The sequence below is a fragment of the Alexandromys fortis genome, unplaced genomic scaffold, assembly GCF_014885135.2.
Source record: "Alexandromys fortis isolate MF-2015 unplaced genomic scaffold, M_Fortis_MF-2015_v1.1 scaffold_118, whole genome shotgun sequence".
Classification (NCBI taxonomy): domain Eukaryota; kingdom Metazoa; phylum Chordata; class Mammalia; order Rodentia; family Cricetidae; genus Alexandromys; species Alexandromys fortis.
In genome coordinates, this window is record NW_026068010.1 from 1,952,230 (window position 1) to 1,977,470 (window position 25,241).

At 45.4% G+C, this 25,241-nt stretch overlaps 2 protein-coding genes and 1 pseudogene across 3 annotated transcripts in view; all 3 read left to right on the forward strand.

Annotated features, from left to right (window-relative positions):
* Positions 1-25,241, forward strand: part of Mtus2 (microtubule associated scaffold protein 2) — a 368,119-nt gene that overhangs the window by 131,684 nt on the left and 211,194 nt on the right. For both annotated transcript variants that reach the window (XM_050161972.1, XM_050161973.1), the window contains exon 4: positions 20,142-20,336. In XM_050161972.1, coding sequence (XP_050017929.1) covers positions 20,142-20,336 — 195 coding nt within the window. The remainder of the gene's footprint in view (positions 1-20,141; positions 20,337-25,241) is intronic.
* Positions 5,747-6,549, forward strand: LOC126513529 (60S ribosomal protein L30-like). The gene has a single exon (XM_050161976.1). It carries the CDS (start codon positions 6,202-6,204, stop codon positions 6,547-6,549), a length of 348 nt encoding a protein of 115 aa, XP_050017933.1. The 5' UTR covers positions 5,747-6,201.
* Positions 17,173-18,447, forward strand: LOC126513473 (dolichyl-diphosphooligosaccharide--protein glycosyltransferase 48 kDa subunit-like; annotated as a pseudogene).

A 25,241-nucleotide genomic window follows, 5' to 3' on the forward strand; every position in this document is an offset into this window, starting at 1 on the left:
TCGGGATCCGCTGTGGGGGCGGCTGTAACTCTAGAGGGACTCTGGGGAAATCTGTGGTGACATTGGAGGTAATAGTGGACAATTTAATGACACATGAGAATTCGAGGTTCCTCTAGGCATTAGATAGGCATATCTGAAAGGAGTATTTGGCTATAGAGCAACACTGAAGGATATCAGTGTTGGGTGACTGCCCCATGGATGTGTCCAGAAGCCGCGAGAATGAAGGAACAGTTTCTGGGAAATGGAGACAAAGTGAAATTAGATAGGCAAAAAGGAGATTGACCAATTTAGGAAGCAACAGAAGCAGAAAGCTAGCTAGAGATAGAACCCTAGGGGAGGGGGACCAAGAGACTCCATGAGAATGCAGTGTGTGGGTCTAAGGCGGAGTTTCTGAAGCAGGAAGTGACAGATATGGTTTCGCAGGAGGCTGTGGAAATGGGAAATTAGGCAGCAGTTGGTGACCTAGTTTTCAGTGAACACTTTTAGTCAAACACGGGGGTGGAAGTCACATATTTGTGGGATGCTGCATGAATGGAAAGTGTGGAAGTAGAAGCAGTCAGAACAGATAGGTTTCTAGGTACTAGCAAATGCAAAGAAGAGCCAGGGTGCTTGCTGGAATGGGGAGTGGGACCAGGCAGCATTTCAGAGTGTGGCCGGAGATGATCTGGACTAGGCAGGAGAGGGGGGCCCGGGGGAGAACTTGGCCATAAGTGTCCCCTAGAGAATGATGAATGATGGGATTGTGGCCGTGAGCAGAAGGATGCATCTTGGGATGTAAGGCAAAGGCAATCGCTCTTCAAATGCAGAGAAGAGGGGAATAGATTAAAGAGAAAGAGGAGCAGGTAAGTTATGTTAGGTCCTGGGTTAAGAGAGCAATATATTACCGCCACCTAAATTCTGCTCCACCGTGGCATCTGAGTTATGATTGAATCAGATGGCAAGGGAACATGGCAGTTGCAATTCCTTTGGCATTTCTTAAAATTTCTCCATTGCAGGAGATTGAACCCAAGGCCTTACAGATACTGGGCAAGGACTCTACTAAGTTCTGCCTCCAGCTTTTCCTTGGGTAACTTTAAAATATTTATTTATTCATTAATTTTTATGTGTATGTGTATGAGCCCGCATGAGTGTATCTGCACCGTGTGTATGCTGGAGGCCAAAGGGATGCATTGGAGCCCTGAAGCTAGAGTTACAGATGATTGTGAACCTCCATATGGGTGCTGGGAATCACCCAATGTTCTTAACCCCAGAACCATCTTTGCAGTCCCCTTTTTTGTTATCTTAATGACATTAGATGACCCTGAGATTTAATCTGGAAGCTGCAAAATGAAGCATTTCAGTCTGTTCTGGTGTTCGGCTTGGAATACATCTCACTCTCAAACCATTTCCAACATCAGTGATGTAGACATTGGCTACGGCTGTGTGTACATTGTCCAATGAGCGAACAGGGATGTCCCAGGCATAATAAGTATTTTTTGTTATGAGTTTGTGACCCATGAGACTATGGAGCCTGAGCACCCTCACCATGACAGCTGTTTACAACGTGTAGACCCAGGAAAGCTGACGCTACAACAAAGGCAGGGAAGATCCATGCCCTGGCTCTAGCCTTGATCCTACTCAGATCTCAACAGATTGATGCCTTCTCACACTGGAAAAGCCTCTGTTCTCCTCACCCTACCAATTCAGTTGCTAATTTATTCTGGAAACACATGCATGAGTAATTTCTACCCCAGTACCCTAATATCCGGTTAAGACTGTATGTATCATTAGCCTTCTAACCCCGTGGGTCAAGTTCACTTCAGAATAGACTGGAAGGGGAGGAAGAAGGAAGAAAACCCAAGGATGAGTGATGCCAGCCGCAGCTCCCCTGTGTGATCAATGAATCCATCTCTACTTGTTACTTCCTTATGAAAAGAGGATGAATGGTCTGGACACTTGTACCTGCCTATTCTTGGCCTCGAGTTACTGTGGGATCTCAGGGTGTCTGTTTTGTTTCTCATTATAGATGATCCCCAGAACAGTGTCTTTTCTTCAGGTTTTCATATTCTCAGAGGAGATGTGCCGCAGTTTGGAGTTTAACATGACCCCTGAAGTCCATGTGTCCAAGGTCTGTCCCCCTGGCCACAATGCAGAGAGACAGTAGAACTTTCGATAGGTAGAGCCCAGGGGGACGCCCTTAGACTGCTGGGTGTGTATCCTTGAAGGGGTTCGTACATCTTGGTCTTTACCTTTTCTTTTGCCATCATGACAGGAGGTACATATTTTGTTCCCTATGGATATCATTTTGCATCCCCCTCAGATAGACAATGGTCTGTCCAATTATAGACTAGCAAGAAGCCTATTTTCTTTCTGTTAGTTTGACACAGCCTAAATTTCAACTGAATACTTATTAGTTTGGCCTGTGGGCTTATCTGTGAGGGGCTGTCTTGATTGTTAGTTGTTAGAGGGGGTTAGCCCATTGTGGGTGGTTCCATTCTTAGGCAGGTGGGTCTGTGCTGTATGAGAAAGGTAGCTAAGCACAGGTATGTATCCTGTCCAGCCAGCCAGCAGCATCCTCTATGGTTCCTGCTGTACCTCTTTGGTTGTGAAGGGAGCTCCGTGATTAAAGGTAATGCTATATGGAAAAGGAAGTAGTTCCTGCCTCGAGTTCCCTTCAGTGATGAACTGTAATCTGCAAACTGAAATAAATCCTTTCCTCCCTTAAGTTGCTTTTGTTGGGAGTGTTTCAGCACGGCCACAGAAAGCACGCCAGAACAGTTGGTTTTCCCAGACGATCTGCTACAGTGTTGGAAAACTGACCAACATGGGACTGTGGTTGTCCTCTAGTCTTCTATTCCTTCCTGTTCCTAAACCATGACCTCCAAGCACGGGTTCAGAAGGTGGCGAGCATGGAGGGGGCTGGGCAGGCAGAATCTCAGGCTGAGTCAATGAGCGAGGGAATCAGGTGTGAGCATTGCCTGGATGCCAGCTGTGTCCTGGGCTCTCTCTGTTCTCAGGACCTTCTGCTGCTCCCCTCAGGGCCTCATTCTGCAGTCTCTGTCTTCAAGGCTTCTTACCTCGCTCCTCCCAGGACCTAGTGTCCTGCACTCTTTGGTTTACATGTTTGTTTTATCTAAGTGCATCCCAGGAGTTAATTTCCAGAGAAAGAGGGATCAGAGATGGCTACAGGGCATAGTTTTTCATTTCTGAGGATGTTTTTAAGCTTCACCCACTGCATTAAAAGTCATTTTCCAGCCTGGAAATAGATTTCTTTCAAGAACTCACAACTTCTGTTGTTCATCAAGAGACATTTTTATGGCAATCTGATAAAAGAAAATTTGTAGGTGACCTGTTTTCTTTTTCTTAGTGCGTTTTGTAATTCTCTCTTCTCGTTATTGTTTTTGGGGTTTCCAGGTCTCTCTCTCTCTCTCTCTCTCTCTCTCTCTCTCTCTCTCTCTCTGTGTGTGTGTGTGTGTGTGTGTGTGTGTATGTAAACGGGCACACAAATTGGTCATTAAGTCAGAAAAGAGGGAGAAGAAGAAGCACTAGTTAGAATAAAGACTTGGATCTGCTGACTGCTGATAGCCACGCTGTGTTCTTGCTACTAACCTCACTCTCTGTCTCTCTCCCCACTTCTCTTCTTCACTCCATCCCTCTCTCCCCTTCCCCTTCTCTCCATCCCTCTTTCACTTCCAGTTATTTTTTTTAATTTAGTGTGGACCATTGCCTTTTACTTGCATGATTTTTCCTGCCAAATCTTCCTTAGACATTTTAGACTTTTAGACTTGCTTCATTTTCTACCTTCTGCTGAATTTCTGTTTTCCCATTTTAAATGTCGAAGAGTGCACTCTCAGTTACTCCCAGCTTCCTTCCCTTGCACATTATCCCTTATGCTATCGTGGCAGCATCTTCTCATATTAATGCTGTGACTTTAAAGGTTGTTAGCATTCTCCTCAATGTCTCCAGAGCAGTCGCTCTTTCCTCTTCGTGGTTTTGGTTTGGGAAATTTTCTCCACTTCTCCCTGATTGCTCACTGCTGGCTATACTGGATGAATTCGGATTCATTTGTGCTAATTCCCCGGGCATCTGTTTCCCCTCAAGCTGGGGCTTGGCCAGGGTGGAGGTGGTGGTCAGTCCCTGGGAACTGGGCATCCTGTGCCCGCAGGAGCGTCTCCCTCCTCTGTGCTCGCCTGCCCTTGGGGCTGTGTCTGCTCACCTGGCTGGCCAGGCTGAAGGTCAGTGGCCGCTACCTCTGCAGCAGTCAGCTGCCTCTTCACGACTTCTATTCCTCCTCCTGCAGTCTGGGACCTCCTCCCGCGTTCTGTGTTCCAGAGCAGTTGGAGGACGTGGCTTTGTAAGTATCTATCTCCTTTCTCGCTCTTGCCTGAGGTTTAAGTCTAGGAATTGCTGAATGGAAAACCTGGGTGATCATTGGCTGGGAGTTTCAATGCTGCCACTTGAAATATAGCTGCTTTTATTTGAAAACATCTTCCATTGGAGAGAATTTAAAAAAATGTTCTACCCACTTAATCTGGCTGTGGTCTCCATTTCTGCTTAAATGAAGTAAGTACTGGGCACAGCGCTTAGTTAGTATTAACTAACAATCTGGTTAGTATTGTGGAATGTGTCTGTGATTGTAAAGGCTTTGATGAAAATTGTGCTTTTAAGTCTAATCCATGGGGAAAAGCCTCTCATTGTTCTCATGGCATGATGCTTGGGTGCTTTCTGTAGCAAATGCAGCAGCTGCGTTCATTCCTTTTCCAACCCGAATTGCCGAAGCCGCTGATCGGGAGCAGATGAGTCGACAGAATCTGCTCATAAAAGTTCTGTGCGTTTGGATTTGCTTCTGAGCTGCTACAGCCCGTCCTGAAAATCACTGATGTGAACGAGATCTGAGCACGGTTCTTCAGCTGTGTTTATAAGGCAATGACTCGGCCCCGGACAGAACTAGGACTGAGTGAGCCTTGGCTAGCACAAACAAGGTCACCTGTCTTTCCGGACAGCTGCTGTCTGTGCACCGCACAGCCTGCAATGTGCAGTGTTGGTATCATTGTGCCTGCGGCTGTTTCCCGCTGTTGGACGTGCCCTTTGATGCTCATTTCATCTTCCCAACGTGCAGCTCCCATCTCTGACACACCTTCTGGTCATTGCTTTACTCAGGGACAGTGGCAAACACGCCATTTGATATTTGGATCCCACTGCATTAAACCCGATCACTTTAGCTGACATTTGGACCTAACAGAAATGCAGATGCGGGTATTGAATTGTGCTTACTCAAGGACTCCATAAAGGGTTTTTAAAAATTTGTTTTATGTGTATTTTGCCTCTGTGTCACCTATGTGCCACCTACATGTCTTGTAATCATAAAGGCTAGAAGGATGTGTCAGATACATTGGGGCTGGTATTACAGACAATTGCAATCTGCCATATGGGTGCTAGGATTTGAACCTGGGTCCTCTGGAAGAGCAGTCAGTGCTCTTCACTGCTGAGCCATCTCTTCATTCCTTACTCCCAAAGGCATATTTTTTCCTTTAAGTCATCAGAAGATGGTAAACTTACGATTACAATCTCAACTGAAAAGACAATACACAAATAGGTTTTGTAGATTATTTCTAGTTTTGCAGTATTCTTTTTTCTTAAATCCTTATATGGTTCATAGCTCCCAACGCTAACAAAACAAAATACAGTTCAGTAAGTAACTCTTGTTTGTTTTCGATTCTGGCTTAGATGTTGAATAGCGCCAGTGAGCCACTACTGTTGATAAGGATTTCTCTTTTTGTCTTTTCCCTTAAAGATTTATTTATTTAGCTGGGTGTGGCAGCACATACTTTTAATCCCAGAACTTGGGAAGTAGAGGCAAGTGGATCTTTGAGAGTACGAGGCCAGCCTGGTCTACATAGCAAGTTCCAAGGGAGTCAAGACTACATAGTGAAATCCTGTCTCCAAAAAAAGATGTATTTATTTTAATGTTATGTGTGTGAAGATTTTGCTTGCATGTCTATCTGTGGAGCTGCCATGTGGATGCTGGGAATCAAACCCAGGTCCTCTGGAAAAACAACTAGAAGTGTTTTTAGCTTCTATTTCTTTTGCATACTATTCTCTGGCTATGTACGCTTGTGTGGTATCTTTAACAAAAGTGTGCACATGGCCTTCCTTTCTTACTCCCCGGCCATCTTGGCGGCTGGTCTTGGTTGGGGGCCGTCCCGCACCTAAGGCAGGAAGATGGTGGCATCAAAGAAGACGAAAAAGTCTCTGGAGTCGATCAACTCTTGGCTCCAGCTTGTTATGAAAAGTGGGAAGTACGTGCTGGGATACAAACAGACTCTGAAGATGATCAGACAGGACAAAGCAAAATTGGTGATCCTCACCAACAACTGCTCCGCCTTGAGGAAATCTGAAATAGAATACTATGCCATGTTGGCTAAAACTGGTGTCCATCACTACAGTGGCAATAACATTGAGTTGGGCACAGCATGTGGAAAATACTACAGAGTATGCACACTGGCCATCATTGACCCAGGTGATTCTGACATTATTAGAAGCATGCCAGAACAGACTGGTGAAAAGTAAAAAGTTTTCCTTTAATCAAACTTTACCAGAGCTCCTTTTTTAAAAAAAAAAGTGTGCACATGTATATATGTATGCATGTTTATGTGTACATATGTGTGTATGTGTGTGCACGTGTGTTCATGCATGCATGTTGGCTCTGTTCACTCCCTTCCCTGTTCAGGCACTGTGTTCCTCCCATCTTCCGTGCCACCTGCTTCTCTGGGGTTACTCTGTGGGTCATAGAGTGACCACATGAGGTGCTTTCTTGTAGGAGGAGAGGCTTAGCACAAGGCTATTCGGACCCGTTTCTTGAAGTTTCTGTGAACTGTTTTATTTGCAGTGTGTGTGATCGTGGTGGGAGATGTGTGTGTACAGACATAGGGAAATTGTCTAGGTGTGCAGGCCTTTTGAATTCATAATGAAGATTTACTTTTTCCTCATCATATGTACCCAAGACTAGTTAAGCACTAAGACCTGCAGCCTGCTGACCCTGCTACCTCAGGGCAGCTCTCCACCTGTCCTTACTCTCTGCCTGCCACCACTTCTCTTCATTTCCCTTCCCTGTACCCCTTTCCTCTGCAACCCCCGTCAGGAACAGCTCTCCCTCCTTCATAACGGTTTAAGCTGTTTTCCAAGGAGCAGTGATCCTAATACCATGGAGGCCTTGACCAGCAGGGCTCCGTGATGCCATCTGCTCTCTCTCTTCCCTCTTCTCTCCCAACCTGACTAGCTGCTGCTTACCTGAGCCCTCCCCCTCCTCCCCTCCCTCCTCCTCCCCGACTGGCACCCCAATGCCTGGCATGCCCAGACTGGGCTAGGAGTCCCCCTCTCTCCTGCTCCTAGCTTCGAATCCACTCAGCCTATTTTGTCATCCCTGTCTGAGCACTTGTGCCTGAGGGCTTGGAAGGATCAGGACACGGTCATCCTTATTTTCCCTCTGGTGTTTCTCCTTTTTGCTTTGCTCGGGCATCACCTCCCACCCTTCATGCTGAGCACAGGTGGCCACAGTGTGTGCCGATGCCACCAACACATGTTCGAGCCACCATCTTTTGGGCTGAGACAGGCTACCCTACTTGGCCATCTACCTGCTTTTCTGTACCTTTGTTGCTGTCTCCATCTTGGTCTCGATTAGCCTCTGACCCGGCCTTCTCAGTCTTCTTCCGTCAGCAGTTTTATTGAGACATGATGTGCCCACCACATACTCACTCATCTAAAGGACAAATCCAATGGGCTTTTTGCTTCTTCCTAGATATGCGATCATTACCACAGTAACGGAAGGACGTTTCATCATTCTGAAAAAAGTATTGACTTGCTGTCACTCCAGATTTTCCTGAAGCCCCAGCCACTAATGTTCACTAACCTACTTTCTGTCCCTATAGATGTCCCTGTTCTAGACACCTCATGTGTGTGGCCTTTGGTATGTGACTTCTTCTGCTGGCTTCAGAATGTCCAAGTTCGACTGATTTATAACACATCAGTGTTTCGTTCCTTTGTCTCCTTATCTTGAGAAGACCAAGTGGCTTAGAAATTATTTTTTTCTCCCAGTTTTGAAAGTCAGAAATCTAAGATTAGTTACGGCAGGGCTGGTGTCTCCTGAAACCCCTCTTGGTTTATGGGTGAGAGTCCTCGCTCCAGGCATTCACGCGCCCTTTATCTGTGTGCACACACAAGGGGAAAGATGCCACTAACGTCTTCTCCGCAGTCACTGAATAAGGCACCACCCTTGAATGTGGCCTTACTTACTCCTTCAAGGCTGTGCCTTTAAATACAGCCATGCTGGGGCACACGGCTGCAACAAATGACTGTAGGGGTGACGGGCCTAAGCCCAGAAGCATTATTTGTTGATGGTTGATCTTCCATTTTCTCTCTAGACCACAATTTATTTATAAATACATCAATTAGTGGAGATTTGGCTCATTTCTGGGTTTTGTCTGTTGTTGACCATGTGATCATTTGCTTCTCCTCTTGTATGAGTTTTATGCATATTTTTTTTCTCTTAGGTATTGTATTAGTTAGGGTTCTTTCGAGGAGCAGACCCAATAGGATGATATATTGGTGTGCCTCAGTAGTCTCAGTCTAGCACTTGAACTTGGAGGGCTCCTGAAGAATCGCTGGTCCTCAGCCAACAATGGCCTGGATATGCTGAGATCCACAGTCAGCAGCAGCTGCAACAACAGGACAAATCGGCTCAGGGAAAAAACAAAAGCAAATGTTCTCCCTCCTGCCATGGCCCTTCTTTGTCCGGGTTAGTCCCAGGAGGTGCCGAAAATCCAAGCAGAGAATAGTTGATTACCTTCCTAACAGTGTCGACTCACCAACCTATGCAGAGCTGTCTGCAAGATGTGGGATTTGAGGACTTTAAAGGGTGCGGTGAACCACAGGCTCATGCTGTAGACAGCCTTACTATAGGCTCATGCTGTAGACAACCTTACTTCAGTTTCAGGGGCTTTTATACATGAATGTAACAAAGAAAGCAATGATCCAAGGTAGGTTGTTTGAGTTCAGAAAAACATGATCCAAAAAACATGCAAATAAACGTAAGTAAGCACATACTAAATATTAGCAGAGCAGCCCTTTTCCAGGACTTTTCTTAGGGCAAACCAATTTAAACACAATGCCTGGCATATATAATTATAGATTATATCTGGGAAAGCATGAAAGAAAGGCAGAAGGCCATCTTCAGATTCAGGGGACACAAACCAGATTGGGTTCTATAGCTGTGATCTGACATCCAACAAGAATAAGCCTGTCTTATAAATTGAATGTAAATGTCTGTCACAGGGAACAGAGATCACGTCCCAGAACCATCCAGGGAAGAAAACACACCTGAGGGAAAGGTGCTCTGCCTTTCTCCTGGAGCCTCTGTCTCAGGCCCCCAAGGCATGGTGCACCATGGGCCCTTCTTTTGACCGTGTTCCGATGAGCAGTAGTGGCCGCTGCTGCACAAGTAGACACATCTTGCCGGGGAGGTTGGTCCCAAGGGTGGTAGGATGCACAGCTTAGCAAGACGGTTGATGCCATTTCTTCCCCAGCAGCCTGCATAGCACCCTCCAGGACTATGCAGACTGGCTGGTGGAGAGGAAGAGAGCCTCGTTCTTTACGTTGTCAGCTCAGTGTCCACAACACTGTCGTCCGAATTAAAGACGACAGAGGAAGAATGAAACGGAAGAATGACGCTGCTTCTATGTAGTTGAAGATATCACCTCGAATCCAGCTTGTCTCGAAGAAAATCTATTTAAAGAGGGAAAGTAGCCCTCCCGCCCCACATACACCCAAGAGCCAGTGGTTCTACAGCATAGAGTAACTCCAGTAGAGTGTCTACTGAAGGCAGAGGCATGTTGGGAAACACCCAGGAATCACTGCTTGGAAATGATGCTGCAATGCAGTGGTCATGCAGGGCCTGGATGATTTTTCTAGCTTTTCCCTCTATACTTTTGAGCTCTTGCTTCTGCTCCTTCACCTTTATTCCCTTTCCTGAAAATGTTTGAACTTTAAGAGTGTTCTCAGTCTGATTTCTGCCTAATCAATACCTCCTTTCATTTAAGAATCTCTCTTACTGTTCCAGTCTGAGCCAGCCAGGTTTCTGTTACAAAACTTGGATTTCTTTGAATTTTGTTAGGTTTACTCTGTCGGGTAAAAGCTACTCCTGAAAAATCCCTTCGAAATAAACCTTTTTAGGTTTGGGGGATATGGTTCAGTGAGTAAAAGTAAGAGGACCCAAGTTCAAATCCTCAACTTCACATAAAATCTGGGTAAGGTGTCATGTGCCTGTAACCAGGGTTGGGGGGTAGACAGATCCTGGGAGCTCACTGGCCAGCTAGTCTCGTTAAAATGCCAAGTTCTAGGTTCAGTGAGTGGCCTGGCCCCCAAAAAGAAGGAGGAGATTAATAGAGGAAGACAGGCCCAGTCCTTCTCTGGCCTCCCTCCACACGCATGTGCTTGGGCGCATCCACCAATGTCCACATGTTTATACACACTACAGCACACATACACTAAATAAATAAATACATATTCAAATCTGTACACTGAGCGCCTGCCAAGGCCTCTGGCAAGCACAAACCTTAAATTTCTCAGCAGTTTAACTGCTTGACAGTTATTTTTGTGTGTGTTGTCTTGATCTTTCTGAGGTCTCATTGGAAGACTACGCAGGCACATCATGCTGTTCTCCTTCGACCATGGTTCTCTGACGGCGGCCTGGACACGGCCACTAACAAAAGCCTGTCCTTAATTTCCTTCTTGTTTTCCATGAGGGTTTTCCAGCCCAGCAAATGCTAAACCTCCCGTGCCTAACAACTACTTCCGGTGGAAATGCCGGTCTCAGTTCTCTACCTACACAGCACCAGAAGAATAAGCATGACACCCGTGGCACCCTCAGCCCCACCTGGAGATTTGTAGAAAATTCCAAGTCCATTCAGTACACTCTCCAAAGTCCATATTCTCTCAGTAACACTTGCTAGCTATTAGCATGGATTCACGCCCCATAATTTTCTTTAAGCCCTTGTTGTCAGTTTTTTTTTTTTAATGCCAATTAACTTCTTCTCTTTGAAGTTCCTTAAACTCAGACTCCTTTTCTCCTTTTACCCCAAAGTTCCTTATACCATCATCTGGACCTGGTTCTGGAGCCGTGCCTATGGTGTGAGTCCTTGTTATAATGGCTCCTGCCTTCAGGTACCTGAATCTCCACGTTGCTGAATGGCATGCCATCCCAAATATCAGAAGTTAAAAAGTACAGCAAGCATTTCCCTTCTGGTGGTTCTGTGGGAACATCTTGATGGGATGGTTCTGACTTGGCATCCCCATGAGTATGCAATCGAGTTTGATTAGTTTGATGCAAATCTGATCATTTGACCAAGGATGGAGGATCCAGTTCTGTGATGTCGGGGTTGCTGGCTTCTGGCAAGCAACTTCTCACGTCTCCACGCAGGAGTGGCCTTTAAATATTCCCATAGCAAGCAAGTCTGGCTTCTCCTTGAAGTAGCCATCAGAGAGGGAAAGGGTCGACCTTCAATGTCTCTCATGACTTTCACTCATAAGTTGTATACTACCACCGCCACAGTAGTGTGTCCCTCACCAGGGCGATCCTCATTCCCTGGCCGGGCTTGCTAGAGAGTCATTTTGGAAATTGGTTGTTACATACTTTGATTCTTGTTAAAGAGATGCACTTCTCGATTTCAGAAAGTGTGGTATCAACGAGAGAAAACACCAAGCCCATAGCTCTCTGTGCAGTGGTGCTCATATGTATTAGCCAATACTCTCTCTTCTGGCATAACAATGGGTAGGGAGCTGGAGTGGAGTGAATGAGTAATGCCCCTCACAGTGGGCGGCACTATTTTAGGTGCTGCAGCCCTGTTATAGGATGTGCAGCCCTGGGGTGAATTTGGAGAGCTCATAGCTGTGTCCTACTTACTTCCAATTCGTTCTCTCTATTTCTGACTCATGGTTGAGCATGTGAGTTCTCGTTTCCTGCTCCAGCCACCATGCCTGCTTGCTGCCATGCCTCACCACCACCATGGACTCTTGTTCCTCTGGAACCGTAAGCCCAGATAAACTCTTCCTTCTATAAGTTGCTTTGGTCATGGTGTTTTATCACAGCAAAAGAAAATGTAACCAACACAGTGGCTATATCCTCCCTCTTTCCCAGGAGGAAATTGAGGGGCTGGGAGTTTGAATTCAGTCATGTTGAGCCCAGGTCACCAGTCTACTGAACAGCATGCTGCTTTCTTTGGTGTTTCTGTGTCCTGCTTTCCTTGGGACGAGATGCCACCTTAACACTGAAGGTTTTCTACACAGAGAATTGTCTCAGCAAGGGAGAAGGGTGGTAAAAACAGCCGCTGTGTGCGCATGTTGTCAGGCAAGGTGCAGAGAGGCCAAATGGCTCCTCGCCGATATGAGCATAGCTAAGGATCTGAGAAAGGAAGAAAAAAGTGCTCAGAAAAGTAACTGGGAAGAAAAGTGAAATAAATGAGTAATTTGGCCCAAATCACATAAATATGCTGATATAAAGACTCCAAATGTAAAATTATAAGGAAAAACCATCCTTGAAATAATGCCCTGAGTCATTGTTAATGATCGTGTGATTCTCTGTGTCTTCATTAGTTATAGAATTAAAACACCTACTTATAGGTGGGTGTGTGACCCCCAGCACTTGGGAGGCAGAGACAGGCAGAGCTGTAATTTCAAGGCCTACCTGGACCACATAGCGAGCTCCAGGACAACCAGGGCTACACAGTGAGAACCCGTCTGAAAACCAAATCAAAACGAAAATCAAAATCTGCTTATGTGTCCACTCGTGTGTTCAGTTACAATTCTGACAAGGTAGATGCGACCTTGACTTTGTTCCCGTCGTAGACAAGGTACCCTTTGGTCAGTTAGCTTCCACGCACGCACCTGTGTGTGGACGTCCGAGGCCCTCCCCTTCCGCTCGCTGAGGCAGGCTCTCCCTTCTCTCTGCTGAGCTGCTGCCCAGCGACACTGCCGGCCATTCTCCTGGTTCCACCTGCCATCTTGACACAGGAGTGCCGGAGTCGTGAATGGCCGTCACTCTACCATTTCCAGGTTTCTGCTTTTGATTCTGAGGCAGGGTCTCTCTGTGCAGCCAAGGATGGCCTTTGTGATCCACCTTTGAGGGTGGCGGGCTTCAGGTGTGTATTTCTGTGTCTGGTTTATGGGGTGAGGGGGCTCAAAACCGGACTGTATGCATGCCGGCAAGCACCCCACTCACTATACCGCAGCCTCCTTCTCTCTCCTCCAGTTCATACAGAATTGGATTAATGACAGTTTACTTTCTTAACATTTTAATTTTACTCTCTGGGACACATGACAGTGGGATAATGATCGATGAGACTTTATGGGTACAGTGTTGAATCACAAATAAGTGATATTATTCTAGCTGCCTGAGATTTTGTTTAGTATCACAGAGTCCTATTTTAAAGGAGAATCTATACAAAAAGGAAAAGGCCCAAACAAATAAAATTCACTTAATTTAAATGGGAAGATCTGATTTCTTCAAAGAATTTGTTTTTCAAAGGAAATATAATACGACTTTGAAATAGCAGTGCGTCTTGCAGCTTTCAGCAGACAGCGGAATCTCTTTTGTTGTTCAAGAAGGATTTTTTTTTTTTGCTTTTGCTTTCTGGCAAAAACTTGTCAGAAAATTGAGCTTTGATTAAAATAAATGAGTTCAGTTTGGCTCCCTTGCATGAGCCATAGACTTTAACCCAGGGTTTTAAAAATGTTTCTCAGCTTTGAATTTATTTTAGTTAGCGTCCCCATGATGTTCGTGTTCACTTGGAAAGGACTTTGATGGGGAATCCAAAGCACTTATTCCACCTCTCTAGTGGAAGTGTTTTTGTAGAGGACACACAATGACAGATCAAATTCTCTAGCCCGCGCAGACCCTTTAAAGATTTTACTTATTTTGAATGGAATTAGGAAAGATCCTATTGAGTGAGGTAATCCAGACTCAGAAAGACAAACGTCAAATGCCCTCCCTCGTCAGAGGCTCCTCCCTCCAAGCAAATTTCTCTTTGTGACACACAAATCTCATTACAGAAAACCGCAACCAATCGAAGTGTAGAGTTGTGGAGCCCAGCCCCACGCAACGCATCTACGAACACTCCTACACCTACGGCTCAGGGAACATTTCTGGAGGGGAGGAAAGACTGTAAGAGTCGGAGAATCCGGGAGGTGGCTATGAGATTGTGTCTCTTGGTAATGCCGGGAGCTGCACCCATCTAGTCTCACCATGTGACTGCCCAAACATAGCTGAACAAGTACAACAGCAAAAGCTGTACTGACAGGGTGAGGGAAAGCCCACGAGTCTCAGCCCTCCACAAAGAAGGACAGGCAGTAAGGAGTGGGGAGAGGGGGAGAGGTGCTCCTCCCAGGGAGGATCACTTGGTTATCCAATACCCAGTAGTCAGCCCTGTAGACATGCATACAAGTAACCTTATACAGATGGAACAGGTTAAACTATGTATACACATATATGCATGAGGTATCAATAATGAAAAAAGAGGTGACTTTGAAAGAAACTAAGAAAGAATAAACGGGAGGGTTTGGAATGGGAAAAAGAAAGGGACAAATGATTTTACAATTTCAAAACTAAAGTAAACACATTTTACTTATTTTTATTCTGCGTGCATTAGTGTTCTGCCTGCATATATGTCTGTGTACCATGTACAAACAGTGCCTTCAGAGGCCAGAAGAGGGCAGAGTTACAGATGGTTGTGAGCTGCCATGCAGGTGCTGGGAACCTCATGTGGGTCCTCTACAAGAGCAGCCAGTGCTGAGCCATCTCTCCAGCCTCAACATAGACCAAACATAGAGTAACGATCTTAGCATGGTGTGGAAAAATGTATCTTTAAGACCAGCACTCGGGAGACAGAGGTGGGAAGGTTGAGGCCAGCCTGGCCCACATGTCGAGTTCCAGGCTAGTCAGGGCTAATATATTAAGACTCTGCCCTCCCCCAAATATTGTAAAGATATGATACACATTGAGTACTAATCATGACTCTATCTTAAATCCATTGCTGAGCTGGGAATAAAATTATGAACCTAGTTATTCAATATTTTATTGTAAAGTTTATTTTTATTAGCATGCAACAGTTATACATAATATTGGTTTCATTATGACATTTTTGCATATGCATATGACATACTTTGATTGTGCCCCCCATATATTCCTAGACTTCTGGTGCAATATAGCAGCTTTAATGCGATGTAATTCACGCATGATGAAAATACTTATGCAATTAAGTCTCCCTTTTCCCTAATCTGTCCAGTTGACAGCAAAACTACAAGGATAAGATGAGAGGAAGCACGCAGCCCTTGAGTCTTCTCAGGCTGGCCCACTTAATAGGATTGTCTCCAGTTGCATCCATTTTTCTGGAAATAATGCAGCTTTATTGTCCTTTATGGTTAGCAACATTCCATTGTGTGCATATGCACATTTTCCTTAACCATTCCTCTGCTGCTGGATACCTAGGATGGTCCCGCAGCTGCTGTTGTGAGTGACGCAGCAGTGGACAGGGATGGGCAGGTGCCTCTGTGATGTGTGGACCTGGAGCCTTGGATAAGTACGAGGAGTGGCGGTGTGGCTGAGCCCAAGGAAAGGGAGGTCTATTTGTCCCTTGCTGTTGTAATTGCTCACTTTTACTGCCAACCCACCTTTAATAGATTGGTTTAGGAAGCTGTTGACACACGCAGCTCCGCTTTCCACTACAGAGGCTCAGGCAGTCGCCGACTGAGTGCTTTGAAGTGGGGTAATCACTGGAGGTGTCTAGAGTGTGGATGCTTTTCAGGGCCTTTAGAGACCAGCACGTCCTTCTGTACATCCATGGCAAACAGTTACAGAAACACTGAACTTAGTAAAAGGAAAAAACTTTCTCACCAAAGACTGACTAACTCTCTCTCTCTCTCTCTCTCTCTCTCTCTCTCTCTCTCTCTTTTACTGAAAATAAAGTTTCCATACAGTATATTCTGATCATGAGGTCCCCTCCCCCAACTCCTCCCAGATCCTCTCCACTTCCCTACCCACACAAATCCACATCTTTCTTTCTCTTTCTCTTTAGAAAACAAACAGGTTAACAACAACAAAAAACCAAACAAACCAGAATTTTTTTAAAAAGCACAACACACACAGTCAGAAACCATAATATACAAGCAAAATGATAAGTAAGACAAAAAAAGCCCAGACAATATAACATGAGACGAAAAGTCTACAAACAATGCTGTTGAGTTCCTTTTGTCTTGGCCCTCTACTCCTGGGCATGGGGCCTGCCCTTAAGTGTGGTTTATATACCTGGAGAGGCTCTATTGGAGAAAACTAACTGTTCCTTTGTAAGGAGTCGTCAACTGGAGATAGATTCTTGGTTGGGATGGGGGCTTATATCCACTTCCCTTCCCAGCCCTGGGACCCGTGCAGGCCCTGGGCAGGCTACCTCAGTCTCTGCGAGTTCATATGTATGTCAGTCCTGTTGTGTCTGGAAGACGCTATTCTTGGTGTTCTCCATCCTCTGTGCCTCCTACCATCTTTCTCTTCCTCTTCTACATAGCTCCTTGACCCTGAGGGGTGGGGATCAATGAAGACACTCATCTCATCTTTGAAGAACTGTTCATTTCATTAGCATTTATGGATTGGGTTGTGTCTGTGTGCGATATTTTGAGTTCTTTGTATATTCTGTATTCTAGATATTAATCTTCTTTTCCAATGTGTAGCTAGCAAAGCTGCACATTTCTACATCCTGTAGGCTCTCCCTTTGCTTGATTAATTGTTTGCAGTGCAGAAGCTTTTCAATGTCACGAAATCACGTTTGTTGATTGTTGACATTTTCTGAGCAACCAGAGTCCCATGGAGAAGGTCTGTGACTCTGCCCGTATCATTAAGCCCCCTCCCTATACCTTCGCTAGCAGTTTCAGGGGTTCAGGTCTCATGTTAAGATCTTTGATGGGGATCACACCTCTGGGCGTTTCCTCAGGATTCCCGTTGCGAATGCTGGTCCTTTACCTGTGCAGCCATTCCCAGCATTTGACTTGCTTCTTGGAGCTTGCGTCTGCGTATTCTCCTGAAGATTCTCTGTCATCATACCTGCTCCTAGTGACATGTGACTGAGGTGTCCAGGTGCTGGCCTCTCTGGCTGGAAGATGAAGATGGATCCCCGCCTCACCGCTGGCACCTCTGTGGGCTGATGCTGGCTGTGCTCAGCTGCATCTGCACCAGTGGCCCCCCCGCACCTTCGTGCCGCTGTACAAACTCACTGTGTGGGACACACACTCAGTGTTCTTCCTCAGCTTGAAGGACAGGGGCTTTGAGCTCACTTTCAGGACTGCAGATGTCTCCAGCTTGTTCCTCATTAGGCCCTGGGAGTTCCCCTACGACCGTCTCATCATCTTCTCTGCTTAGTGGATGACTTTGGAGGCAACATCGGTGCCTCCATTGATGGTGGTGGCAGTGTTTGTGTGGCTGCCAGCTCTGATATCCTTGACCCTCTTCAGGAACTGGGCAGTGAGTGTAGGATTGAATTTGATGACGAGAAAGCAGCTGTCATTGATCGTCACACTTATGATGTCTCGGACCTTGGCCAGCATATGTGATTGATACTGAGAACCTGATGAAGGCCCCAACCATTGATGGAAAATTATATCTCAACCCCATTTTCTTCCAAGGAGCTGGAACAGTGACAATTTCTTGGTTTAGGACATCCTAGCAGGCTCTTCAACCTCTACATCCTTCCCAGAAGAGCCCATTACTCAGTACCACCATGCAGTGGGAAGAACACTCTCCTGGTCGCAGAGCTCTGAGCCAAGAACAGCGCCTGTGTCACCTTCCATGGTTCCTCGGATTTCTTCAATGATGCTTTCTTCAGCTCAACAGTGCCAGAGATCACATCCGGCGCCCAGAGGAATTCTCAGTCAGACACCTGTGAGCTCGCCGTGGCCCTCTACCACTGGGTGTTCAAGGAGGAGGGCATCCTCTGAGTGGCCCTATGTCTCATCACCAGGTGGGCATGACAACCCCACCCTGTGTCTACACTGCCACTGACCTTGTGGAGTACGGCACGGTGATTGAACAGCTCTCCAGTGGCAAGGGGGGGTCCCCTTTGATGGTGACGGCGTTCAGCTAGAGTTCCTACACAGTGACCCCTTTGCGAGGACCTTCTGGAGGAGGAAAGGTAGCAAGTACAGTCTCCAGCTCAGGGCCCTGGTGTGTGGGGCGCATTCCAGTTTAAAGAAGATTGTGGCCACCTAGGCCACACACAACAATCCGCCTCGGCCTAGCTGTCAGCGAGGCCACTTGAGCACACCCAGAAGGAATGCTTCAGCCCCTCGGCCTGTCCCTACTATGCCGGTGCCTTCTGCACGATGGCCGGGCTCTTGATCTTCATCTGCCTTCTACAGCTGAAGGAGAAGTGGGACTGAACCAGAACCTGGGACTCTGTACAGCGGGGAGCTGGCAAGAGGACTTCACTGGCAAAGATTGCTTGGGTTGTTGTGTTGTTGTTTTTGTAAAGGCCACGTAAATGCCACAGCCTTGCTGAGTGAGCAATGACTGGGGGCGGGGACAGGGAGCATTTTTTTCTGTAACTTTGAATCACTTTGAATCACTCTGGGGCATTTTTCACATGCACGGCCACCCCCATTTCTAAAACAAAAAGACCCACTGCCCTCCAAAAGTACCAAAGAGATGAGAACGAATGTCTCTTCACCTCCGATAGGACACCAAAGCCAGGATTACCCCCCAGAGCTCAGCTTGGCGAACCAATGAGTTTATTGGGCTTACAGAGGGCAAGGGAGAAATCACTTAGCGGAGCACCATGTGAGTTGTATCACCGTGAAGTCCCACCCCAGCCCATCCTGATTGGACGCTGCCCTTTCTGGCTAGCCTTCTACTTCCTGGCCACCTCAGCTTTTCCTGAGATCACTGGCAGCTCTGTGTTGGGGCCAGTGTAACGGCTAGAATTACACATGAGACCCTCAGGACCCTTCCTTCATGGCTGCCAAGCCAAGGTAATCTCCACTCCATGGTGGAGTGAACACATTCTGGCTGGAGGGAAAGGCAACGTGACAACTCTCTGGTTTGAACCAGGTTCCCAGCATGCCGCACACTACACAGCTGTGTTTCGAAGTTTCTTCTCTGTAGCCTTGCCTTCTGCTTGCCAGGCTTCAGGCCATAGTCCAACGACACTTGCTCTGAGGTCTCTAAGCGTATACTTCTCGGAGAGTCATGCATGTCCAAAGCACTGGGGCCTTTTTGAACTGGTGTCTGTGGCTGTTTCTGTTGAGAACTAATCACCAAGTGCCCAGAAGAGGGGCGTTCCCTGCTGTCTCCCTCTGCCAGCATAATGCCAGACATCTTTTATCCAGCGTCCACTCTGTTTCTGTTCCTTTACGTATATCCATTCCTGAAAGGGCCATGCAGGTGCAGAGACCCTGCTTCGTAGCATGACACTGTCATCTTTGTACTCCCGGCTGGGTACACACCTAGGAACTAATTTGAAGTTTGAGTTAACATAAAGAAATCACAACACCGCTGTAGGCACCTACCAGACTATGCAGTGGGTGCTGGACATGAGTCACAACATTGTTCTTTACAAGGAGATACTAGTGTTCTCAAGGTAGAGCAAGGGCTTGGAGTTTGCCCAGTCAGTCTTTGGGGATTGCAGTCTGGCTAACCTTACCCCAAAGCAAGAGGGTTAGCAGTCTGGACAATTCTTGGAACCCATTTCTGTGAGGCTAATCACCTGTTTTTAAAGCCCACGGTGTGTTAAATCTTAAGGTATATCTTGTTCTCACAAATTTAAGGTAACTTGCAGTTTTGCAAGTCTCTTTCTGTTCTGCATCTCCAATCCCTTTAGCCTTTCCTGGGCTTAGAGTGTGGGCACTTATAGGTCCTCAGTTCCTCTACAAGTGAGACTGTGAACATTCCCGGGTAGTGGCTGCTTGAGTCCCCTGAAGCATACACCCTGGTAAGGGGCCTTTCTATTAAAGATTGGTTTGCTAGTGTGCAGATTTGGAGCCTGCAAGTTTAGTCTTCTCATGGCGGACGACAGACTCTGCAGCATTCTACATCTTGCTATCCACTGAAAAGTTGTCTTTTTGATTCATTTTGACAGATCTCAAGAAAGCCTCCAATTCAAATGCTGCAAAATCCAGTCTACCAAAATCTGGGCTTCGTCCTCCTGGGTACTCACGTCTCCCAGCAGCCAAGCTGGCGGCCTTTGGCTTCGTGAGGAGTTCCAGTGTCTCTGCGGTGCCCAGCACCCAATCCCTGGACAGTGTGCAGCCGGAGCAGAGTCGGCCAGTCACCCGTGAGTGGGGTAAAGGGGTTGAGGGGAGGAGACTGTGCCCTGCTGGGGGCTGATGGCAGGGCGGAAGATGCCTAAGGACCACATGTACTGTTTGGTTTGGTTAGTTAAGAGCTTGGATCCACTACTTTAATCAGTCATTGTGTTACTGTGTTTTAATCATCTACCAAGGAAAAATAACCTCCTATTGGACATGATCCTGTTTCTCAAATATGGGGAGTTAGTGCCCTTGCAGTAGACCCAGGTTCAGTTCCTAGAATCCACACTGGGCTGCTTACAGCCACCTGTCATTCAAGATCTAAGCATTCTGATGCCTTCTTATGGTCTCTGTGGTCAGTCATGCATGTGGTGCGCGTGTACATGCACGTGTGTGCACGTACACACACACTAAAATAAATATATCTTAAAAGAATCTTCCTGAGACTATCGTTGAGGTCATTCATGAGCAAGTGTCAGGGTTTCCAATCATAGACACCTTGACTTAGAAAAATGAGATAAAACTCATGAAATGATTGAGTTTTACTTCTTATGATGAGCGTGTATCCTTTTAATTACTGCCTAGGATCTGGGTTCTGGGGGGTAGGAAATCACCAGTCTCTTCGGAAGGTTAATCAATGAAAATGAGGGTTAATATGAAAGATTTTGCAATGTTAACTCAGCATTACGCTCGTGAATACTATAAAAATGCATTTACATACGTAGCTCATTTGATTATCTGTATCTGCCTCGCATTTTAAGTAAGATTGGAATTGACAAGAAGTGTTATTAATAACTCCTACAGAACAGCCATCAGCCCATCTCATGTTCCACTGGCAAAGAGGGAGTCATTTTTTATTCATGGAAAAAGGAGCCGCCAGTGACCTGAGAGGTCAGGTTTCCGAGAAGCTATTTCTCATCTGAGATTAGACCTCATTGATGTCTGTTTTCATTCCACAGATCTGGGCACTGATCAACTCCATCCCGAGATGGGAGTACAGTTTGAACTCATGGTGGTTCTTTCTTTCTTTCTTTCTTTCTTTCTTTCTTTCTTTCTTTCTTTCTGGTTGGTTTGGTTTTAAAGTTGCCTGTTTACAGTTGTTAATATAAACCATAAACTGAAGCTTTTCTCTATAGTTTTATTATAGAACAGCCGTCTTTTTCTTGGCTGGCCCATTTAGCTTTTTGACCTTTCACATCTACAGTTCCAGAGTCCCCACCCCCACCCCCAGGTATTTCCATTTAGGTGACTCTGATGGGGGCCCCAGGGGTCCTTTCCCTCTTGGGGACTGGAGAGAGAGGATGATGGTGAATCTGAGCTGTGACTGAGGGCTGCATAGCCTCTGACACAGGGAGAAGGAGGGACAGAGGGCTGCTGTGGAGCAGACCTGGCCTCCTGTGGGACCCTTCCAGGCGAGTGCCATGCTACCCTGTCCCTTTTTCATAGCTATTACTCCGTATCCAATGTTTTCAATAATGGCAACATTCTGCTGTAGTGTAAAATACTACAAAAACAAAAGCAAAATATCTGGGAGTGGTGGAAGATGGATTAAAAACATGATTGGCAATTTTTTTTAAAGCCATTAAAACTAGAGGATGGGCTGTGGGGTTACTGTGTGACTTACTTTCCATTGGTGTGTGTTTTGGATTTTCCATAAAGGAGGTTAAAATCCTACCATCCCTATGACTTGTTTTTAGTTCTTTTTCCCCTTTCCTTCTTAAAATAACATCCTTATTGAGATATAATTCACACACCATATAATTCTCTTCTATAGAGTATACAATTCAATGGTTTCTCCCCCGGTATATTTATAGGGTAGTGCAAACATCACTACCACCAACCTTACAGCATTTCCATTATCCCTCCCCAAAGAAACCTACAATCCCTAATGCTCTCCCCAGTTCCCATCCAGCCTTCAGCTCTAGGCAACCATTAATCTGCTACTCTTTTTTTTTAATTGAAAAACCTTTTTTTGTCATGCAATATATTCTGATCCCAGCTTCGTCTTCCTCGACTCTCCCTCAATCCTCCCCATTCACTGGAATCCATGCTCATTCTCTCTTCAGAAAACAGGCGAACAGAAAGTGAATAAACAAGCCAGAATAATAAAAAGAAAAACACAATAAATGGACACCCTCCAAACCCCACAAAATTGTAAATCATAACAAACAAAAGACCAATAAGACAACAGAAAATTGCCCCAAGTAATAAGAGACAAAAAGTCTGCAAAGATACCATTGAGTTCAATTTGCTTTATTTCATATCTTTATATTTAATGTTTCCCAGAAAGATCATAGAAACCTTTAACCTTTTCTTCTAATTTTGTTGAGTTATAATGTTAAAAAAAAAGTTTCAACTTTTTTCTTTCCTGGTTTGCTTGTTGTTGCTGTGTTGAAACCCCATGAACAAAAGCAGCCTGGGGAGGAGACAGTTTATTACATATTACAGGTCACAGCCAAACAAGGAGGGAAGACAGCCTAAGAATTCAAAGCAGGAACCAGGAGGCAGGAGCTGATGCAGAAGCCATGGAGGGGTGCTGCTCACTGGCTTGCTCCCCATGGCTTGCTCAGCCTGCTTTTTATACTGTCCAGGACCACATGCTCAGGATTGGCCATGCCCAGTGGACTGAGCTCTTCCACATCAACCATTAATTAAGAAAATAACCACAAATATGCCCCCAGGCCAGTATGATGGAGACAATTCCTCAGTTGAGAGTTCCTCCTCCCAAGTGACTCAGGCTTGTGTCCAGTTGACAAAAACTAACCAGCTGAAACATACAACGTGAGATTTCAGCCTATCACCATATTATGAAGTGATTACTGCATCAAGCTAATTAACCTCTATTGCTTTGTAGTTGCTGTGTATGCTGTATTAGTTCTGTTGTAGATCTGACCTCTTAGCACATTTCAAGTACATGACATGGAATGGTTTGCTGTCCACACTGTGCCGTGAATTAGAGCTCCAAAGCCTGACTGCCCTGTGCCAATAAAACTTGTTCTGTTTTTTAAGAGTGTTGCAGCATAGTGGTAAGGGGAGGAGAACCCTAGAGACAGTGAGATTTGTATACCATCTCTGCATTTACCAGACCTATGACTTTCGGCAAATTTTTGTACTTCTGTGTAGTTCGAGATTTTCTGTGTTTCACCTGGTCCCAATGACCTGGTTTCTCTTCTGCCTGTTGGTCCCCCACAGCCTCTTATAAAGTAATCATTCAAGCTTTCATATTAATTATAATTGTTTGGTCAATGGCTCAGGCTTCTTACTGGCTACATATAAATTAAACCACTTCTAATCTGCATATCACCACGTGCCCCATGGCTTACCAGTAATACTCTGGCATCTTACTCCTCCAGTGGCTTCTGGAGTCTCCTCCACTCCACCTTCTTTCTCCCTATCTCTCTTCTTGGACTTCCCACCTAGCTATATTCTGCCCTGACATAGGCCAAAGCAGCTTCTTTATTAACCAATGATAATAAAACATATTCACAGTATACAGAGGAGCATCCCACATCACTCCTGTGTCTTCATAGTGAAACAGTGTTAATAATAATTGAGCTAGGTTTAAAACTGTCAGTAGGACTAATGTAATATCCCATTTAGATACAGAGTGTTTAGAATAAGGCTTTGCACAGGATAATTATTTTTTTCTTGAGCAGTTTCCATCTGTGGGCCATGTCAATGTCAAGGATTCAAAAGCTCAGATAGGAAAATGGCTATATTGGATTAACAGTGTCCAATAGGGGACAAGGGAGTGGTCTTCATTGTTTCCAGTCATGCTTGTAGAAACTTTCAAGTCAGAGATGTGGCTCTCATTCTAGTTCAAACGTTTTATAATCACCTTGACACATAATGATCAATAACTTTGAGTGTTAAACTAAAACTCAGGCTGGAGAGATTGCTCAGTGGTTAAAGCACTTGTTGCCCTTCAAGAAGACTCAGCTTGATTCTCAGCACAGCAAGGTGGCTCTCAACTATCTGTAACTCAAGTTCCAGGGGACCCAACACCCTCACCTGCCTCCACTGTCACCAGGAATGCACGTGTTGCACATATATACATATAGATAAAACACACACATAAAAGAAAAATTTTTAATAAAAATTAAGACGTATCACTTATGAGGCTTGAAGTGGATTTTCATGGGATTGATTTTCTTACTTTGGGGCTGTAAGTTGAGTATCATGTTGGCATTTAAAGAAACAAAGACAAGGGAAGTCAGTTGCCAAGTCTTTAACTGTTTTCTTTGTTGTTTTGTTTTGTTTTGTTTGTGACAAGGTTTCTCTGTGTAACCACCCTGGCTGTTCTAGAACTAGCTCTGTAGACCAAGTTGGCCTCAAACTCACAAAGATCTGCCTGCCTCTGCCTCCCAAGTACTGGGATTAAAAGCATGTGCCACCACTGCCCAGTAGGCCTTTAACATTTTATAGCATGTAAGGAAATATTTTCATTTAGATTCCCTTTTAAATATATTTATAAAATGTGACCTTAGTCTAAGCTGGTGGTATTTAAACCCTCAGCTCAAAATAGAACTGAGAGTTGAAGCTGACTTTATTTCTGTGGCTTCTCAGTGTCTGCAGGGACAGGGGGTGGATGTTCGATTTCATAGTGTGTGAAGGGTTTCACACAGCTTCCCGTTTGCTGGGATCTGATTTTCAGTGTTCTGCTCTTCATCTGAGTTATCTCAGTTCGGTTTGGGTGGGAGAAGAAAAGAAGACTGAGAATGAAATCCACAATGTGCCTCTCATTTTCTGTAAAAATGCAGAAGTCAAACAAACATCACTGATAGATTTGAGTGTCTTCTTCCTCGGAACCTGTAGTTATACAATCTGAAGTATTCTTTCTAAGGAAAAGACAGAGTCATTTTCCTTGAGTCTTGCTGACAATTTTCTCAGAGGTTCCCACACATTCTTTTTCTATCTATTTCTCTCTACTC

What these genes read in the sequence shown, in the direction of transcription:
- LOC126513529 (XM_050161976.1), top strand. Translation starts at nt 6,202, where the DNA reads ATGGTGGCATCAAAGAAGACGAAAAAGTCTCTGGAGTCGATCAACTCT.